Source organism: Etheostoma cragini, chromosome 16, assembly GCF_013103735.1.
Source record: "Etheostoma cragini isolate CJK2018 chromosome 16, CSU_Ecrag_1.0, whole genome shotgun sequence".
Classification (NCBI taxonomy): Eukaryota; Metazoa; Chordata; class Actinopteri; order Perciformes; family Percidae; genus Etheostoma; species Etheostoma cragini.
Window position 1 is genome coordinate 7,387,069 of NC_048422.1, and position 20,946 is coordinate 7,408,014.

The window sequence follows — 20,946 nt, forward strand, 5'->3', positions numbered from 1 at the left end:
TATATAGTTTAGCCGAGATGGTACTAGCAATGGGTAAGGACTATTAATCAGAGATCTTCAACTGGGGTCCTCGGAGTCACTGCAGGGGGGCCTCCACATTATTAATTTTTGAAATTTTTTTCATGTATATTAGCAAATAGAAATCCCCAGTGATGATAGGCTTACCGGCCTATAAGGTAGTCATTAAGATAGCCATCCATCCAAGGATCCAAGGATTCACTGTGTATGTTTAACATTTAAAAATGACTTTTAAAATCATACCAACAAATATTTTAATAGTATTCTATGCAAAAAAAACGTCTATACTGTGTATGTATCTATTTACAATTACACACACACATACATACATACGTACGCCCTAAACATTATTGAAGGCCAAGTTTATAATGCAACTTCATTATATACAATATGTAGTAGGGGGTCGCTGTTCTGTCTCTCTTAAGTTAAGGGGTCCTTGTTTTAAAAAATGTTGAAGACCCCTGGTCTAAATGATACCGCAAAGATTTGCAGCATAAACATGGCAAAATGTATGTTCTTGTGCTTTGTTGAGAGATAATCATGAGGCTCTGTGCTTCCAGATGATGTGTAATGTGTCAGGACTGTGTCAACTGGAGGCCGATCCAAATTGAAGTAACAAACCCCGCTCTCAATCTATATTGTGCCGCTTGTTCAGGGTTAATCAACTATCAAAACTGTTGTTGACTAATTTTCTGTTGATTTAGTACCTGGACTGAAATATGCAGGAAATGCAAATGCATAATATTAGAAAGAGGCAGCCATCAACCACACAGGCTGTAAGCCAGACAGACGCAATACACACACATACATTCACACATTATTATGACAGAAACGGGTCACGGAAGGTGTGCCAAGAATACCAGACAAATGTGCTGTCAGAGGGCAATTGCTCTGGTGTGATCGCTGTTTCTGCCTCTGCGGGTGTGACAATAGCAATAACTGAAAACATTCTGCATGAGAGCAATCCTGATCTATTCACAGTGCCTATTCCAAACCTTCTCCCCATACAATAATGAAGGCTCAAGGGTAGTTTAGAGCAGATTGCAGGGTGAAGAAAAGTCAATAGGAATGTTTGCCACAGTCCACTATTACTCCACTGCTGTGGTCATGTATACTTGCTGTGTGACAAATGACGAATGAGAAAGGTTTTGATGAAGCTTTAGAGAAACTGCGGCGTGTGACATCTACCATCCAAACCTCTAATTATTGGAGCCTGACCGATTAAGGATTTTTAAGGCCGATAATGATACAAATTAAAGGTGGGGGGTAAATAAATTGATTCTTAGATGCATCAAGTATCTCTCTAGAGCAATTCGATGCCGATTATTATAACATAAATCAATTATTTAAAGAAATTTAAAAATGTATTTTTTTTTTATTATTATTTATTTATTTTAAATGTGTTGGGTTTTATTTAAGTTACTGTCTCCAGACAAGAAAACTTAGAGTTTAGGCAAGAGTGCAGAAACATGGCCAAAAGGAAAACAAATAACTCTTGTACACATACACATGCACAAAATAATTAGGTAAAACACGAAAAGGCAGTTCATCTACTTTATCACATTACAAGTGACCACCTCATGTTGCATGTCCTAAGAAGCCAATTCTCCACCTTTGAACATGACTGAGCCTCTGACAGGGAAGATCACTGTGAGACGAGGTGACTTTCACAAGCATGTTTAAGGCTTAATCATGGAATGACTACAAAATAAAAACCTCAGTAGACAAAACATTTCACTACAACGTGTGTGTGACAAATACTGTGTACGTTGAAATCTAACAAACTCAGATTTATATGTATTTTTGTAGTCATGCTTGGAAATGTACACAAAAAAAATGTTTCACCGAGATGCAGCGATAATCGGTTTCAAGTTGAATCGTTGGCCTCTGAATCAAAATGGAATCGTGAGGTGCCCAGAGATTCCCACCCCTAACACAAATATTTGGTGATTTAAAAATCCAATAATCCCCTATATCGGCCAATTTATTTTAAAAAATATATATATATATATATATATCCCAACACACGTAAATAAAACATAAACAGATTTCCCTAACTTAAGTTACTTGTAGTCGTCACTAAAATAATACGATAATGCAGTTTAAAAATAAACTTGTTTCTTTCACAACAGAACAGAGAAACATCAAAATATAATAATGTTCTGATAGATAATATGTATAAAAATACAAATTAGTGATACAAAACTTAAAAGTCCTTTGAACTAAAACACAAAAACAACAACAAACATAGAAATATAAATCAAAGAGTTGCCAACGGGGACGTTGCAGAGCGCCCTCTGTTGGACAAACCATGCAATGCCAACACTCGTTACATGGTCGAAGGGTGTTTTGTCTGTTTTTATTTAAAATTTTTAAAATATCCATTTATCTGCCATTATAAATGCCGATACCGATAGTTTTAGAAAAGGCCTATTATCCGATTATATCGGTCGGCTCTACTAATCATACCACCATGTAGGGCTGGGCGATATGGAGAAAATCAAATATCGCGAAATTTGTATACAAATACTGTACCTCAATATCAATACTGCAACGATATTGTAGTGTTGACTATTGGTGCTTTCACAAAATATTTACACAATGAGATTTTTGATAAATAATCATCAGTAATGTGGATATAATGACTGAGTAGGTAAAGGCTAATAATAGAACGGTTACAACAGTCTGGTAATTCAGGAAATGACATCATTTACTGTAATGCCGCCTTTAAAACCAGGTAAAGACACCACTTATGCCATATTACGATATCCAAAATTTGAGACAATATGTAGTCTCATATCATGATCAATATAAAGCTCTACCACTATGTAGACTAAAGTTTGGTTTGAGTATATACCAATATGGTTATTCCTCTTCAAATTTGTCCAGCAAATAATTTACAGCAAATTTAGATTAGATTTGATTGCTAACGGCGTGTTAACTATATCAAGAAGATTGGCATTTAAATCTGACAATTTTCAAGGATTTTCCGTTATTTAATCCAGCTCTATATAACTGTGCTGCCACACCCGCCTGCGAGTCCAAAAAGGTTAAAAATAAGCAGATGATTATCTTTGGTCGGAGTGGAGGATACTCGATTCTCACCCTTCAGTCTAAAGCATATGTGATGATGGTGAAGCCGCATAGCAACTACAAATGAATCACTGACACATTTAATCTTGATAACCTGACAATGGGCAATCTTACAAAGGTTGCACTGCAAAGTGTGCTTAAGTACATAGAAAGGTGAGATGTTCTTGCTTGTAGAAAAGGAAACAAACAGCCAACTAATCACAGACCTAATGACATGATCGACTCAAGGTGTGGCATTCTCTAACCACCACTTGTGTGCAGGGATGGCACCTTGCTCCTTCATCGCCTGTGCAAACCTGACTGGAACCCTGCATGTGTTAAAGCGTGTAGCCTACAGTATAAACTTCTGTTAAACAGCTGTATTATCACATTATCCCGATAGAGGCTCTTTACTGAGCTCTGGACAAGAAGTAGATTTGTTGTGACAAACAGCTGTGGACCAACTGGAGAAAAAAAATCCAGGAATGAGATGCTGTAAAAAAAATGCATGAAACATGTCTGTGGCCCTGGCAACCCCAATGTGTGAATGAGAAGCAGAATGAATATAGAAGTGTGTGTGTGTGTGTGTGTGTGTGTGTGTACAGTCACAAAACATAGCTTGGAGGTGTAGTAAATCAAACAACCCAGCATCTGCTGGCTTGAAGTTTGAAACTCACCTGTGACATTTGGGGTCTGAAATTTATCTCCTTCAGGTCCACTGATCCCGGCGAGAGGTTGTGCAACATCTGGCACAAGAGCACCCCGTCCCGAAGGGCCTGTGCCAAGTCGAAGACGGCCGCTGAGGGCCACACGACCCGGTGGTTCGGGGGCAGGACCTTGCAGTCTATCAACCACCGGCCGCATTGTCTCCACTCCTCCATATCGGCTCCGGAGACTCTCCGCACAAAGTAACCGAGTCCTCGAACTGGCTCACAGCGGGCTGGAAGCGGCGGTTCACGGCGCACAAGCAGGCACTACACTCCCTACGGTTCCCTACCCTCGCTGGGTGTCCTAATCATTCACTATCTGCTCAATAACCAGGCAATTTCGCAATTGTATGTTAGCGCACTATATCCCCATCCCAGACGCATGCCATTTCTCCTGTCTCCACAACATGGAAATGAAGGCTTGGAAAAGACTCAAATAATAACACAGATCCAGTTCAGCGGACGGCGGCGATGTAACCAGACAACAGAGACGTCCTATGGGAATTTTCTTCTCTTCATTCTTAAAAAGTTTGCTTCGCATATCCAATCCCACAAAAAGGTTACAGTAGTGGCTAATGAAACAGCTGGATGCAGCAGTTTCTAATGTATTGACTTCACTAGTGTCTCACATTTCAGTCAACCAAACAGCACAGCCTACTATACAATGTGGAGAGAGAGAAAAAACGGCGTTTCAAGTCTGTTTAGTTGTTGAACCCAGCGGCCGGAGTCACATACCGCATTTGCATTCACCGTTTCCTTTACCGTTTACCGTTAAACGTCCAAAACTAGAACTTCCAGTAATTTCCGTGGCAAACAATAAAGAAAGAAATTGATAATACACACAGAGCAGTCTGTCCACAACGCCGGGGGATCACCTTCTTGCCACAACACAGTCTAACAACGCTCTCCAAGCAGCGGAAACACGTCCAGGGAAAAAAGAAATATCACTGTTTGTATTTATCCGGTTAATGCTAGCTTACTTTGTTTGGCGCCTTACTGCACGCCCAAATTAGCGTTGCGCGTGTGTACAGCTTGGCTTGTCTGTGATTTCTGCCTCCCTTCCGCTCACGTCCTCTCTCCCTCGCTCTCGCTCTCGCTGTCGGACGGAGATGTTCAGCGGTCCCAACTCCCGACCAGAGCTGCTATATCTGGGGAGAAAGCGCCCGGGCTCCTCGCGCGGTGTTGACTCGGTGATGGTTGAACAAGCTCGCACGTGCTAATTGATTATCTCGTGCAAAGGTAAAACTTGAATAGTCCACACTTTCGTTAAAGTGGCTCCATACTCCCAAGAATGTGAGTTTCGGGGAATGTTTTTTTTTTTTTTAACTGAGAGTTGTGCACGCGCCCTCTGACGGATGAAGCTCACACTGCACGTGTGAAACTGAAACAAGGGGATTAAAGGTTCAGTTCAATCAAAAACACAAGTGTAAATATTTGGCAGTTGTTCTTTGGTAGAATGTAGCTTACGTTTTTCAGTGAATCTGCTCATTGTGAAAAAATCACCTAGATATATTAAAACAATGTCCTTCTATTTTTATTAAAGGGACAGTCCAACAACTGTATATGTCAAAATCAGTGCATTAGTCATGGCAAGTAATACTAATAAAAATGTATCCTTTATAAGTCCCCAAGGGGAAATTACAATTTACACTTTTGTTATTACACACATTACACACAGGCCTGAATTACACACACATGCTCAGTACCTATACATGCACTAAATGGAGACATTTCAGTGTGAGGGGGCTGCCCGTGGAAAGGCGCCACGAGCAGTTGGGGTTCGCCTTGCTCAAGAGCACCTTGGCAGTGCCCAGAAGGTGAACTGGGAGTAGTACTACTACTAGTACTTGAAGTAGTACTATAGGGCCAGCCATACGACCTCAACCCTTAGTCTCTCTGGTGCTTTGTCACTGAGTGATGAAGAGTGAGTAAGATGACGTGTGTGTTGGTGTTTCACTATTGGCCGTTGCCCTTTCAAAATGTGTATGTTGTTGTTTTTGTTGTTGTTGTTTCTTTATAGCTGCCCCCCCCCCCCCCATTTTAATGCATGGGTTTAACAGCACGGGCAGAGTAGGCTAAATGCAGATGAACAGCCCACCACCGCGCGTGTGTGTGTGTGTGTGTGTGTGTGTGTGTGTGTGTGTGTGTGTGGTGTGTGTGTGCGCCTTCTCCTCTCTTTTCTCTTCCAACTAAAATTAATGTGTGTGTGAAACAAGTAGACCTATGGAGTTTATAAAATAATCCCTCGATATAATAATCTACCAAGATCATTATTAGGATGTTTCATTATGAACAAATTAAACTCCAGGAGAACAGCAGGGAGAGGGGCGTTGGTAAGCAAGGGATGCAAATCCGATCGTTTATCAGAATCTGATCATTTCTATCATTTATAGTGTGTCTCAGATATCGTTTATAATAGATTATCAGTGAGTTTGTGTTGTTGTTGCTAGATTCACTCTCCGGAGCCCCGTGTGTGTGTGTGTGTGTGTGTGTGAACCGCACAGTTGCTTGTGGTGACTCTCACCACTCTCAGGCAGATATTTTCAATAAAAGAAACTGTGAAAAACCCAGCGTACACTACACTAGCGTCCCAGCGCCAACAGGCCGACAGACAAAGTTAGACTGGCTGGTGAACACAGCGGAGCTTTTAGCAGCTAAACAGACATATGTTTCCCTGTGGTGTGGATGGATGGAAAGCAAGGAAATAGAATATTGGACTTAGATTCATCAGGCAGCAAGAAACACAACTCCAAATGAATGCCAATGTTGTTTCATTGCTGCTTGATTTGGAAGTTTGACATGTCAATATAAAAGGTTATGTCAGTGTTGTGTTTACGGGTTAGCTCCGCTGCTCGAATTAACAAATATGTAAAGCAGACATTTCAGCTTTGAGCTAACAGGTCAAGATCTTTTCCGGCGTCACTTACTTTTATGGAAAATCATTTATTTCCCCTCCTCTTTTATCTTTCTGGAATGCAATTGTCCGTGTTGTTGTTGATTACTGATCCAATCCCCAGCCAACATCACCCTTTACATCTCTTTTGCTACTCGTGTCCCCCCCCCCCAATAATTGTCTTGTGCAGTTTTAGAGACTTTTATTTCTTTATTCCCTTCTATAATTTTGCACTTCCCCTGTTCCTTCCCCACTCTCTCTCCTCTTCATGAGCTTTCCCAATGTCAGCTCTTGTTAGTGAAATAACCAAAATTGGTCAATTAATCACTTAATTGTCACTAAAATCAATATGCCACCTGTTTCTTGTTAAACCCTCTTTGTCACGCCTCATTACTTTCGCAACTCAGTCATAATCGTCCCTTCAGATTTCCACCGGGACATAATAACACATTTGGATAATTTATCTGCAGGCATAAAATAGAGCAGCACAGCAAGACGTGATGATGTTCTGAGCGTCTGAGGATTTCACTTTGCAAAGCTGGATTTTACAGACGATGTACAGAGGGACGCATTGAAATCACCACCATATGTGGCTTAAAGAAGGATTGAGCTCTTCACATCTGAATTTTGTGGACTCTTAAGCTAAGCTAGATGTCCAGCTGGCCTGGTCATACCCAAGGGTGTGTAGTGTAGTGTGTGATGTCGGTTCTTGATGTCTGCTGGTTTCTGATGTAGGGATTATTTGTTTGTATCACATGTCTTATGTCCTGTCATGAAGTGCCTTGCGACTGTGCCGCAAACACGAATGCCCAACGGGGGCGATAAAGTTATCTATACTACTCCCGGGCTTTTCCCAGTCTTCTTTTCTGCTTGGTTTGGGACTGGGCCAGTAAAAGAAATGACCACCCACCTACAGATGTTACAACTACCCTGGATGTCAACAGGGTATAGAGTTACAACCCACAATGTTTTAAGAATGATGCAACAGAACTACAACAATGGAACCAAAAAGTTCAGCATCTCTTGCCCCCTTTTGCGTGTACTACAGGGGATTCACCTTGGAGCTCCACCTTTCTCTCTATGGCTGCCAGCTTCACCTTACAAAGACACACAGACAGTTCACAGCTTCACTTCGGCTCAACTGTTCGGCCCATCGCTTCGCACCCAGAGGTCCGAACCTGCACTTCAACAATCAGAAGCCCTCAACTAACTGATGTCCTGTTTGAGACAGCCGATGTTCCAGTCATGGTCAAACAACTCAGGGTGGTTCACACTCAGGTAGAAAGGCCTTACCCATTGGTTGCAGAGTTCGCTGGGATATAAAGTCTACAAGACTGGACCATGACCCGTATAGAGAGCCTATGAACTAAGTTCAAGTCTCAGTTAGAACCTTTTAAGATGACTGAACAGAGGTTTTAGCGTTTCAGTTTGGATCTAGTGAGACTCCATCCCATCTCCTGCAGTTCCACACATCTACAGACTATGGTGGACAGGACTGCCAGGGAGCCCAAGGGGGTTTTGCTAGAATTTACAGCAATAGTGGATGTGCTCGGTCTTTTTAAGCGCCGCTAAATTACAGGTTCAGACCCCCCCCCCCCCCCCCCCCCCCCCCCCCCCCCCCCAAACACCCCCAGGTGAATGGCGGCTGATTATGTCCTTTGCACAATGCATCCTGTGAGGCACAAATGGTGTTTGAAATGGCCGATGGAGCCATAAGATCACTTAACCTTTAAAGACATTTCAAACAGCTCTGTCAGCCTAAAAATATGGCTTTTGAATCTTTTAAGTAGGCTTTATTTCTCTGTGAGTTTGGAAGAAAAAAAAAACGTGTTGCATGTTCCTTTCCTCAGATCTGAAGAAAAAATGATCTTAACACTTGGCAGTTTTAGAGGAACTTTGAACAAGGCGCACTCTGTAAATCCTGTTCTCTTAAAACATCCATGGCCTTGTCAGATAACTAAAGGTCAGAACATTTTGAACACTGTAGCTGCTGATGGAACATCTTGTTGTGTGTGTGTTTTTTTCAGTTAATCAAGAACAGTATCAGCTAATTTGCAATTAAGATTCTTCATATATGTAACATTAGCATAAATCGTTTACGGAACAGAAAGTGCACACACATGCAAGTCATTCTACAGGCCTTGATTCAAATGGACTAACCCTTCCTTTCTGGATGTTGTTCTATGAGGAAGAGAAAATGAAAATCCAGAGATTCATTAATCAAAGCAAACAGCCTGGTGTGATGTGTCTGCACAGTTGCATGTGTGTGTTTTTTTAAATGCGCTATGAGCGATGGCCAGAAGTGGCAGAAATGCCTCACTGTCATTGAAGGTGTGGCACTGATCAATCACGCCCCGTTGTTGTTGTTGGGTGCCGATTGGCATGTTCTATGGCATGATGATGGGAGCAAAGAGCAACCTGTGACATGCACGGTGCAAGGACTGGACCAACAGTGCACATGATGAATGGCCCCACAGTGTGCAGGCAGCTTGGCCTTCATCTTAGCATTTGGCCTGTAACAATTATTTAAAGTGCTCATATTGTGCTTTTTTGGCTTTTTCGCTATCCTTATTGTGCTATATATCTTTTTGTGCAAGTTGTAGGTTCACAACAGGGGCCGAGGCCATGCAAGAGTGTGCTCCTGCTGATTTCTTCTTTAGGCTTAACCGTTGTCTGTCTGTCCGTGTAAATGTGTGGTAAAGGAATACCATACCTAACTCATCTTTCTATTAGATAAGTTGCAGGTCGAAATATGACGAATTACTGTGTAACGAAACACAGTTGTATTGAACCGTTCGGGATGGGGCTTTCGGTTAGGTGCGCATTACAAACCGAACGATTTGTTAGACTAATCCTATTTCATTTAGAAAAAAAGAGCTTCAATTGTGTGAAACATAATGTTCTCAGTGCCACTGCACTCAACAGGGCGCCCAACAATGAAACAGGCAACATGTCTGCCCTTCCCACTCCTAAAGAAAAACACACTACTCCAGTCAGCCTCTAACAACTAGGTTGTTAAATCATGGTTGACAAGGATCCTATGTAAAGCATGTCTGAATTTAATAATCTGATGGCAAGATGAATAAAAGTTCTAGTATGTATGTCTGTATGCATGCATGTATGCTCATGTATAGCCTAGTCTATATTTAAGCCCCATCTACATGATATGGACTGATATTGTTTTAATAGAGATAGCAGGGAGAGCTTGGATCTTACTAGAAGAGCTAACCTTGTATTTCACTTGTTTACACTAGCTAGACTTGTTTTCTATAGCCAACTAAAATATTTCTTTATCTTTACCTCAAATGAGTGATATAGAGTGCCCGTAAAAAAGAAAATCTAATAATCTTTCCTATTATTATTTGGGGGGGGGCTTAAGAACATTTTGGGGTAGCTTCCATCCCCCCAAAATAGGCCTTACAAAATCCATGGTTCACAAAGTGGAAAAGGTACTTAGGCTACCGTCTCCAACAGAAAACACTGTTCACAAACAGCTCCAAACTGCTGTATTGTAGTCCAGCCTTTACTTCCTTGACAAACGCGCATCACATTGTAACACACTTTTTAATGCTCACCTAGCTGCTAGTGTGGCCCGCCCTCAACCCAAGCCAGTTGGAGCGGAGGCCTGAAGAGTTCAGAGAGCTGTGTCGCCATGTCCAGGAGACAGCGTATTTGTTAATATTTAAATGAGTTACCACTCTGAAACCTTTCTCAAGCCAAGCTGGTGCGGGTAGTTTTGCCCGTTTTTCGGGTTCAGACTAGCAGGTTTGTTTTGGATCACACAGGCGTGCTTCTCAGGGCCCACCCTACGCTGCTTCTGACTGGCTCGTAGTCCTTACCTAAATGTGGTAAAAGCATGTAAGTATCATCAGGAAAATTTACTTAAATTATTACAAGTGAAGGTACTCTAAAATCTTCACATTTTAGAAACCAGAAATGATCAAAACAGTTCTATCAAATAAGTGTTTAATCAATCGGCTAATCATTTCAGCTGGAATTGTAGGCCTGTATATTGTTGGGTCATTTATAATAAAACGTTGTATTTTATAAACTACATGTATTTGTAAAGCAGCTAAAGCTGTCAAAAGTTATGCAGTGGAGTAAAAAGTATATTATTTCCCACTGAAATGTAGTGAAATGAGTAAAAAAAAAAGAAATAGAAAGTCGCACACAAAAAAAAAGAGTCAAGGAAACCAAATTTGTACTTATGTACAGTACTTGAGTAAATGTACTTCACTACATATAACCCATCCCAACTGCAGTATTTTCATAAATACAACAGCGACATCATGCAAAGTTATATTAATAAAGCTTAGGATAGTGCCTGACAGCCATCTCCTGGTTGAATACAGAACTGCAAGCCCTGTTCTCACTCTCTCCTGCGCATACACGCGCACACACACTCACTCGCACACACACTCACGTGCACACACAATAGCGCATAAAGCCGTGGAGGCACCAGCTGTTTGAAGAGGTCAGCTCTGGGTGTGTGCCAGTTGGCAGGCCAGCTGATAGTGGAGGACCTGGCAGGAGGTGGTGCACACTGTTTACTAAAGAGCAAAATGTTACGGGCAGTTTACTCCTGCTCTGTTAAATAAACACAAGGCCATCGTTGTGTTTTGGCTTTTATTAACAAAAGAATACAAGAGGCTCAACTCAGGTAAGCAGGTAGATCTCATCCCAAGTAACTTTATTTACCCAAAACCAAATAGTTAAAATAACATAATGGGCCCTTTCAGTGTTTTTCTTTTTCATGCCGTGGTTCATTTACTACAAATTACATTCCTACTTCCTGTTTGGGTTTCAGTATTTAAATATGATTTGTCCATGGCCCAGTTGGTTGTTTGTTCATACAGATAACAAATCTAATTGCTGGGACTGGAAATATGAGTCAGACATCCATTATTTCTTCTCTTATTTTTGTCTAAGTTAGATTATTGTTGCCAGTTTAAAAGGTCTGCACTGCATTCTCATGCAACAAAGCGCCAGCAGACATGAATGGCAGCACACATGGTGTCCACTTTGATGGATTACCAGACTCAAATTGTAACTCTCCGCAAGTTGACTTTTATACCACAATGCTGAGAAGCCAATTCAAACATTATGCGGAACATATTCAGTATGCATTTTATAGTAAATGGACTACAACATGCAAACCAGTGGTGTGGCCCTTTCCAGATGCCATTCAGCAGGACAGTTTAACAGTTGATTTAAAGCAGTGTCTTTACTCCTCTGCTGGGAACGATGATCACAAAGTCAAAAGAAATAGATCATGAAGAGACTACAATTCAAAATGGAGGTAAAGAAATAAATAAAACAATTTAATGTAAAAGATTAAAGGCTGAAATTGAATTGTTAACATATATTAAGTCCAAAACTAAAATAGGTAAAAAAATAATAATACATGTAACAGTAACACGTTGCATCTGTAATACACATTTTCCTCAACTTTTGTCTTCAGCCCTACGTAGTGTTTAAACTGCTAGAGAATGTATAAAAACAGGCAATGTTAAACATTTTGATCACAAGGACCAGAACATTATAGTTTGTTAGACTCTATCAAATGTTTATATACTGCTTATGAATGCTAACTGGAAGGCAGGGGTTAAAATAAGGTGTTCCCATAGTTTGATCTAATAGAATCTAAAATATAACAGACAGCATTTCTATAAAGTATTTGAAAACGGCCTCTCATGTATGGAAAAAAGGAGTGACAGAAACACGATATTGAATGAAACTGATTGTTATGAAATGTGCCCCGGACCCAGCAGCATGCCATCTAGCTATGTTGTGAATTCTAGTGTCTGATTAGAAAAAAGAAAAAAGAATGACACATATTGCGATTTATAAAGAAAGTGAAAAAAGCCACGCTGAATACCAAACAGTGTGGGAACATTTTCCAAATATTTGAACGTATAACCAATACTAAAATGACTGTTTTGAAGAGCCACACTAGTTCACAAAAGAAATAAAAACCATTCCAGTTGTCACGAGTCACTGTTTTCTGAACTGGAGTCAGAGGAGGTGCTGGTGGCGGAGTCTGAAGAGCTGCTGCAGCTGACGTGATGGGAGACGACCTGACTGCTGTTCTCTGGATGGAGGCAAGGAAAGGATGCTGGCTGCATTCAAATGTTTTGGGTACTTTAGTGTAGGGCTGGGTATCCTTCAAAAATATTGGATACCGGTACTGATATCGATACTGGACACTTCGATACTGGATCCACTGGATTTTTTTAAACCAATTTCACAAAAACAAAAAATAAATTACAACATTACGGCACAAATCTTTTTGTCTACTTTCAGCTGCTACTACGAGAGCCATGCTGTGTGTAGGTTTTTCCTGCATGCTTCTGCGAAGTGTAACCTTAGACAGCCAATAACAAGCATTATTATATCTTGGTAGAAGCATGCTGCATGCTTATTGGCTCAATGACGCTGATGAGGTTTACTACTTCTATTGAAATCTGGTATTGAATGACGAGGCATTTTTTGATACTTTAGAGGTAATTCGGTCAGTGCCTAAAAAGTATTGAATTGGGTACCCAGCCCTACTGAAGTATCACCTTAATATTCAATTGTTTAAAAGGAGGGACAGCAACACAGTTTCATACTTACTTTGAAATTTCTTGAACTGCTTATACAGACATGACTTGACATAGTGCTCCAGCTCACGCAGAGTGGACGGCTTCAGTATCTCAAAGTCGATCTCGATCTCATCGGGGCTGGTGTCCCGCACCGAGGGCTCTCGCGTCTGAATGATCTGCACCACGCGGCCCAGCTTCATGCCAGACAACCGGTTGATGTCCAGACTCAGCTGATGCTTCTCGTTGTATGTCATCTGCAGACTATCGTCATCCGAGTCCCAGTCTTTGCTTACCTTCCACGACTGTCTGAAATTCAAAGCAGAGCAAAGCACGACGCAGTCAAAGGTCTCTAATTGGAAGTGACGTACTCTGAAAACAGGGTTCTTCAGTTGTGGGAAAGCTCCTACCTGGAGCATGGTTTTTTCCGGCCTTTGAGTTGCCTGTTGTCCTCTTTCTCGTCCTTTTCTCGTTCCTTCTTTGGATTAATCACAGGGACTTCAGAGAGTGCAAAGAGCTGCTCGTGAACAGCTTTCAGCTGGGTAGAGTGTCAAAAGAAACGATCTTTTGTGGTGTCACAGAGTAGTATCAAAACTTTGAGTGCCAAGAAACTAAAACAAGCACTAAAAACAAGGCAGAGAGTAGTTGCTGTGGGCTCACAAGTTGAAGGAGATGCAAATTAAAGTGCAAGAATGAAGACCAGGAAGTCTCCTTCAGCGATTTTACCGAATGCTAGGCCGAGTCTATCTCAGCACGTGATTTTATCAGTCAACAATATCCTGTTCAAACAATGAGAGGAGTCATAGCAGAAAATAAAGCACGTCATCAGACATACTCTATTTCTCTCTGCTGTATGTTTAAGAGCCAGAAGGTAAAGTGACAGATTTTTTTTTCTGTGGTGGCAGTTCAAATCTCGTCGCACACCAAATAGTTCAAAAATGTTACCCCATGTATTGTGCATGAATTGTTGTTCATGTGAACCCTCTATGTTAATACACAGTATGGTGCCAGTTACATGTCTGCTAATGAATGGGCCAGCCATCATTACATTTGCAGAATGTTTGCACAGGTAGCATGTGATTAATGCAAGCATTTGTAAGGAACTTTAGATAACTGAACAAATTAGTAAAGCAGGGGTGTTTCTAAACTTTGAGTTAAGAGATCTGTATGGAAACCCACCTGTTCTGCACCCACCTGTTCTTGCAACTCGGCAAGTCGGGTGGCACGCTCCTCTGTCAAGTTTGACTTGTCTAAGTTGGAGGAGCTGTTGTCGCTTATCCCGCCAAAACCTGCGCTCTTCAGGGACACGGCAGTCACTGGTGAAAGGGACTCCACCGGCACGTCTGGCATCTTTGCAAACCTCGTCTCGAACACACCCTGAAGCAAACATGAATGGACAATCGAGTCAGATAGAAAACTTGCCCTCAAGAATGGCTAAAACTCATTTTAAAGTCTTTAATTAGTCAATATAATCATTCAAAAAATACCTGAAGTTTTTTGGCCCCGGTGACAACAAAGTGATTTGGAGGGTTGTATTTGTAGCAGTTGGAAAACACTAGCCTAACGTCTGCAGCGAAGGCTTGTTCATCCTGGTACTCTCCTCCATTCAACTTTTTCTGGAAATTGAAGAATAGTCAAAGTTATCAAGACCACATACATGAAAACTAGATGAACCCCAGGGGAAATGCACTGGTATATGTAAGTGTACATCTCATACTTTAACAGTGCCGAGATCCATGGGGTATTTGATGATATCGCGGTAATCGTGCAGCCCCAGAGCATCGACGTCGACAGGCTTGTAGAAGGGCCAGGCGTAGGCCACGTATTTCTTCGACAGCATTTCTGTCAGGATATCGTTGCAATACCTGAGCGGTTCGCTCAGTTTGCGATGCTCCGTTTCAGTATCAGTGGGGCTTCCTACCTTCCGCTTCAGCCCTTTCTTCTTCATTGGCACAACAAAAACAAACAAATTTCAACAAATTTGCCTCATGATCTAGGGGTATTTGCAAATAATACGATTGAGGGTCAGAGACGTGAATGGCGACTTACTTTTGTGGCGTTGTGTGAATGGTTCCTGGGCGTTGGCGATGAGCTGGAGGGTGTGTAGCTGCTGCTTGGCTGAGATGTGGGCGTGGTAGCTGAAGAACATGTGGTCACATTTTCTGAAAACATGGATTAAACACAAATTAAAGAAAAAGAAAACAACGTATTGGTATACACTACCGGTCAAAAGTTTGGGGTCACTCACAAATTTCCACTGGACTCCATTATAGACAGAATCCCAGCTGAGATCAGTTGCCTTGTTTTTTTTGTTTTAACCAGGGCAGCAGTTTCCAGATTACATTATGTGCTTACATAATTGCAAAAGGGTTTTTTAATGTTTTCTTAGTTTTTTTAAAATAATATCAGATTAGTAAACGAAATGAGCATTTGGAACATTGGATGAATGGTTGCTGATAATGGGAAATGTAGATATTGCATTAAAGATCAGCCACCCACCCAGATCAGCTGGTATCCTGTCTATAATGGAGTGGAATTGAAATTTGTAAGTGACCCCAAACTTTTGACCGGTAGTGTATATAGTGTGTATACATACATACATACATACATAAGTATTGCATCTATTTTCTAAGTTTCAAGATGCATTTGGATTTTTTATTTGTGTTTAGTGGCTACACAAAGTAGTGACAAACACCCGGTGTTTTGCTAATGGGGCCAAGGACCCCTTAGCAAAGAGACTACTGCATGTATTGTACAAAATTAAGTTGCATTTTAAACTAGGTCAAATGAATGAAAATAAATGGTAATTATTTATACATTATGATTTAACGTTAAACATATGTGTTTCTTCTACAGTGAATCTTGAAGCTTAACTGTATGGCTACCTTAACTATAATAAGCTTATTTTCAATATGGATTTCTTTTTTCCACAAGTAGGCAAATGTATATGTGCTTTTAATTTAAAGGGGTTAATGTTTATTTTCAGACATATTTTGATTTAAAAAAAAAAAAAAAGAAACCTGACAAAAGATATTTTTTTAAGATACTTTGCTGACCCCCCTGCATTAACTGTGAGGACTGGCCAGGGGTCGAGGACCCCCCGTCGAACAGATCTAATCTAAACTTAATAAATTAAATCTTTCTGCGTTACTCTGCGCAGATAGTTTTCCCCTTGGACTTCTAAAAAGCCGGCACACAGATCAGCGTTTATCGGTGGCAGAGGTTTTACACGGAAATGAGCACAGACACATCCACAATTACCATGTTAACAGGTGTATTTTTCACATTTACAACGTTTATTATAAATCAGGTGAAATGAGAAAAACATGCTTAAGAAACCAGAATTTTGGAGCCGTGTAATTTCAAACGGAAAGAAAAAAGAAGAGAGGAAGAGGGTCACTGATGCAGGTAATCTAAGCTGCTGGCTGAGCGGCCACTTAGGGAGACTTTAGGGTGGCACTGATCTTCATTCATGCTGAATTATGCAGCTATAAAATATATTAAGATGGAATGACTGCAATGACAGACGCAATGCTTTGCACACTAAATTAAGGTAAAAACATCTCCTTTGCTAGAGATGTTAGTGTAACCTTTTCCATTTCCTCAACCTTGCTGTTGTGTAGGAACAAATCCAACTCATCCCGTTGTCCCTGAAGAACCTTTTACACACTGAACTGTAGAGCATTCGGTTCACACCTTTTCACGTTTTATTCATCAACACCACTTCCAACCCCAGTGTACAAGGTACTCAGCATCCCTTCAATGTGTGAACAACCTTCCTTTATGTGGCCCCTGGTTACCACATGAGTATGCTGTGTGCAGTTTATTGAATTCAAGGGGCCAGATTGATGAGATTCAAACTCCTGTGATCTCTTAACTGAATTAATTGAAGTAGCCTGAAGCAGCGTTACCTGTTCATACATTCAAGTTTGTTACCTGGAGTGCTACTTTTTCTGCCTTTCCCTTTGGCAGCGTAAGAGGAAACCTCCACTTCCCTCTGGGGCATCAGGGCAACTTTTTGCAAGAAAATCTTTTCCACTGCGAGGGCCATCAGCACTATGTCATCTGTAGGCTACAGGAGAGGGAAGTCTGTGAGGATTTAGTTTCTGCGAGGCGAACCAACGTGCTGCATTCCCAATGATGAAGCTCCTCACCTTGTTATAGATGTAGCAGTTGGTGAACATGGTGTTGAAGTCTTGCATACATTCGCTTGCACTCCAATAGTAGTTGTTCTCGAGCCGTTTCTTGATGGTTCCCAAGTCCATGGGAGATGTTATTATCGTATGATAATCCTGATTAAGAAAAAGAGTCAGCGTGTCAGATGAATGGAGTCTTGCTTTTGGTTTCTGTCCCACATCTTCAAAAGGATCTGGTAAGGAAATGGTTATACATGATACCCACGAAGTTAATATGGTGTGATCTGGGAACACGGCGCCATTAACATAAGTCAGAAAGGAGAAGGAACCCAAACACTGAGATGATCAGACAGTTTGAAATAAACTCCCAGATTAGCCAAATGTATAGGGAAACTGTTAAATAACTACCAATCTTTCCAGTCCATGCAGTGTATTTGTCCAATGAGGGATTATAACCAACATTTCAGGTGCGCTCACTTTCAGCTGTACTACTTTACAAAGTGTTTTAGATGATGTAACTAAAACAATTGCTTGTTTACATCCTGTCTGATGGCCTGAGCACTCATGTTCCTGACTGCGTTGTCACCATGTTCCCAGATCTCAACCAATAATTTAAGCGATTACAATGTTATCAACTGATTCAAATGAAAGCCAAAGCGCTGAAACTCACACCCAAATTGTAACAAACTGAAAATATTCTTTATTATTATTATTATTATTATTATAACATATCCAGCCATGCAGATAGTTGTCATGTTTTTTTTTACCCACCTGAGAGATCGGTGTGAGCTATTTCTACATCCAACCCCAACTGAGGTGAATGGAATTTCATTTCAAATTCTACTTCAATTCAACACCAACACCTCACCCAAAAACAGTGTCTGGATTATTACTCTGGATAATCCACGGTTTTAAATTAGGACTAATTAAGATTACAGTAGTATTAATGAGGTAATCAAATTAGTTAAATCCCATAACTAGAGCACCTACTTAAAAAAAGTATTAAGTCCTTAATTAAGTACTCACTAGCATGTGTAGTTATTGATAAAATGCGTAAAATAGATTCCAGTTATTTTTAGAAAAGGTTATTGGTTATGTTATGTATATGGGCTTCACAAACATTGGATGAGTTTGAGAGAGAGTGTAGTACCGCATTCCCGTGGCTCTATACTCACTGTGTTGTGTTTTTTAAATGGAGTGTGCATTAGGAAACAACCAAAACCAAGGAAAAAACAAAGAAATAGTGGTGAACAAAACTTAAGACAAGATCAATAGCTGCATCAAAAGAATGACAAAAACGGCGGAAACGTAAGGATTCAGAGGCAGTTTTACTTCAGTGAAAGAAAAGAGGAAAGCCGACACTTCCAACAAGGAAAGACAAACGCATATATATGACATTTTAGACAGATGACAGACACACACACAGTTACACAGTGGGAGTGCCTGTGTGAAAAAATGTACCTATGTCAGGCATCCAGAGCCTACATGTTACTTTAATGATGTTAATAACATGGTTGTTATCAAATAAACAACTGCCTTTAACAGGGATTTTTATCACAATTGCAGTAAGTAAAATACCATGTTACAAAGAGAAAAATACAACTTACTAAGCTATTATGGAAGTGGCAGATGTGGGTTTAATTCAGGGTTTGATCTTGTGCTTTCGACTTTCAAATTCAGGAAACAGGGTTAGCTACTATCTAAACGGCGAACGAGTGTTAATCTGTCCACTTGTGATTGAATTTCCTAATTGCATTAATTCATTTGTTATTGAATACATAAAACAATAATTACTAACAACAAGCACGACTCACTGTAATGTGCTGTGGGAAATGCTGGATGGAACAAATCTTTAAAAAAGTTGAAGAACACTGACAACACTTGCAAACTACTCACTGGAAGTCCAAGACTGACTGCATCAACAGGCTGGTGAAAGGGCCAGGCCAATTGGTGCCGCCACAGGGATTTAATTACTACATTCTGCATGTGCTTCAGCTGGTTGGTCATCCGGCCAGGCCTGTTGGGGTTGGTCACCTCAGGAGGTGGAGGATTCACAAATCGTGGATGGTCCGGGTTCTTGTCTGCTGACATGATGCAGCTGGCAGTGACTGGTTTTCAACTGGTGAAAAACGTTAACTAGTTGCTGTTCTCATAGTGAATTATGTAGCTCTGTCAGCTTATCAAAAGCTCTGAGGGAATGCTGGCTCACTTTAATCATAGTTTTCATACCAGCCATTGGGATCTGTTAAGATTAAAACAGAACTATGAGAGTGTGTTGGGCCAGAGATCGTTCCTATGGTTCAGAAATACAAAAGCAGCAGCCTCTACTAAAAATTTAGCCTGATGAAACTATGGTTGATCTACTGTTGTCTATCTAAATTTGGACAACGGTCACAGACAAGACCACAACACACTCCACAACAAGGACAACTGTCAAATTTTAACTTGGTATGTAACCTGAGACATAATTAAAGTCTACTTTCACATTAATGTTATATGATACTGAGATGACCATCCATGTTGGCATGATTTTCAACTGCTGGGTTTAATTCAGGTGTTATAGGAGTGCCTATATCAGTGATAACTGAAATGAATGGTCTTTTTGTTATTAAGTAAATGACAATAAACGTTTTAAATTGTAGCTTTGTCTACGTATAAAGAGGTGACTCGTGGATATTTCATTTTCACTTTGTACGGGAATTAAAGAAACCGGGTGGCAAAAATTCATCAAGATAGAAGTTTCATAGTTGAAGACAGGACACACAGGTAACCTAGCCCAGTTACAGTAAAGTTAGAGCAATACATAAACCTAACGTTACTGACTTTAATCTCTTTGCAGTGACATTTTGACATAAAAGTTTACTTAAAACTGGACAGACAACGACTTAGCTAGTCAGTAAGTTTTTAAAAAGAAAAGCAACGCGTCGTTACCAAGGAAAGCTGCAAAAGTTTGGTGTGGGAAGCTAGCTTATTTAGGTTAACGTTAGCTAGCTAGCTGGGGAAAGCAACGTGCAGTGACACAAACTTAAAAACACAAGTCATTTTACAATATAAATAGTTGTTTGCATAACTAAGAATACTGCCGACCGTTAACGTATTCGGGATTTACATACAATGGCCAAGTCCGACACTCCTAGTTTGTTTTGAGGAGGTTGTCAACTTGCACAGGCAACGTCTTCTGCATAGGTTGACGGGAGAGTCACAGCTAACGTTACAAAAACATTCAGGACAGCTAGCTTGCGTCGCTGGAGTTTTTAATAACTCCTTGGCATAAGAAGGCACGTTGAAACAAGAGTTCAGGGGGTGCTCTAATTCAAAACATATACACCAAGCACAGAAGCCCGACAGATAGCCCAGCTAACGCTAACTCCAAAGGGAACCGGTCGACAAACTTTAAAAACGTTCTTATTTAAACAAACCTGATGGTATCCACTTCGTACGTGCTCTTTTCCGTTAACTTCATTGGCGGAATGTAGCGTTAAACCAAGGTGGACAGCGCTCCCTACTGTGCTGGAGTGTGTCGAGCAATTCTATAAGGC

The 20,946-nt window shown here is 40.7% G+C and overlaps 2 protein-coding genes across 14 annotated transcripts in view; both read right to left on the reverse strand.

Annotated features, from left to right (window-relative positions):
• The window catches only part of vav2 (vav 2 guanine nucleotide exchange factor), a 205,703-nt gene extending 200,599 nt beyond the window's left edge, over positions 1-5,104 (reverse strand). For 7 of the 11 annotated variants that reach the window (XM_034895972.1, XM_034895968.1, XM_034895971.1 and 4 more), the window contains exon 1: positions 3,768-5,104. In XM_034895972.1, coding sequence (XP_034751863.1) covers positions 3,768-3,971 — 204 coding nt within the window. In that variant the 5' untranslated portion in view covers positions 3,972-5,104. The remainder of the gene's footprint in view (positions 1-3,767) is intronic. The other 4 variants (XM_034895973.1, XM_034895970.1, XM_034895966.1 and 1 more) reach the window with 3 other exon arrangements.
• A 6,193-nt stretch (positions 5,105-11,297) lies between these two features.
• Positions 11,298-20,799, reverse strand: LOC117958927 (bromodomain-containing protein 3-like). 3 transcript variants are annotated; one of them, XM_034895692.1, is made up of 11 exons: positions 20,495-20,799; positions 19,304-19,649; positions 17,426-17,563; positions 17,208-17,343; positions 15,321-15,433; positions 14,989-15,213; positions 14,759-14,887; positions 14,466-14,648; positions 13,682-13,809; positions 13,306-13,580; positions 11,298-12,781 (listed from the first exon to the last, which is right to left on the reverse strand). In XM_034895692.1, exons 2-11 carry the CDS (start codon positions 19,496-19,498, stop codon positions 12,678-12,680), a joined length of 1,626 nt encoding a protein of 541 aa, XP_034751583.1. In that variant the 5' UTR covers positions 19,499-19,649; positions 20,495-20,799; the 3' UTR covers positions 11,298-12,677. The 3 variants fall into 3 exon arrangements, with proteins under 3 accessions (XP_034751583.1, XP_034751582.1, XP_034751584.1); XM_034895691.1 differs by having other exon boundaries at positions 14,451-14,648; positions 20,495-20,798; XM_034895693.1 differs by lacking the exon at positions 20,495-20,799 and having other exon boundaries at positions 14,451-14,648; positions 17,426-17,640; positions 19,304-19,434.
• Positions 20,800-20,946: the final 147 nt, after the last annotated feature.

Coding starts and splice junctions, on each gene's coding strand:
- LOC117958927 (XM_034895691.1), bottom strand. CDS start 19,498: ATGTCAGCAGACAAGAACCCGGACCATCCACGATTTGTGAATCCTCCA. Junction 15,434..17,207: donor CAGAAAAAGTAGCACTCCAG/GTAACAAACTTG, acceptor CCATGTTTTCAG/AAAATGTGACCACATGTTCT. Junction 14,649..14,758: donor CCGGGGCCAAAAAACTTCAG/GTATTTTTTGAA, acceptor TGTTTGCTTCAG/GGTGTGTTCGAGACGAGGTT.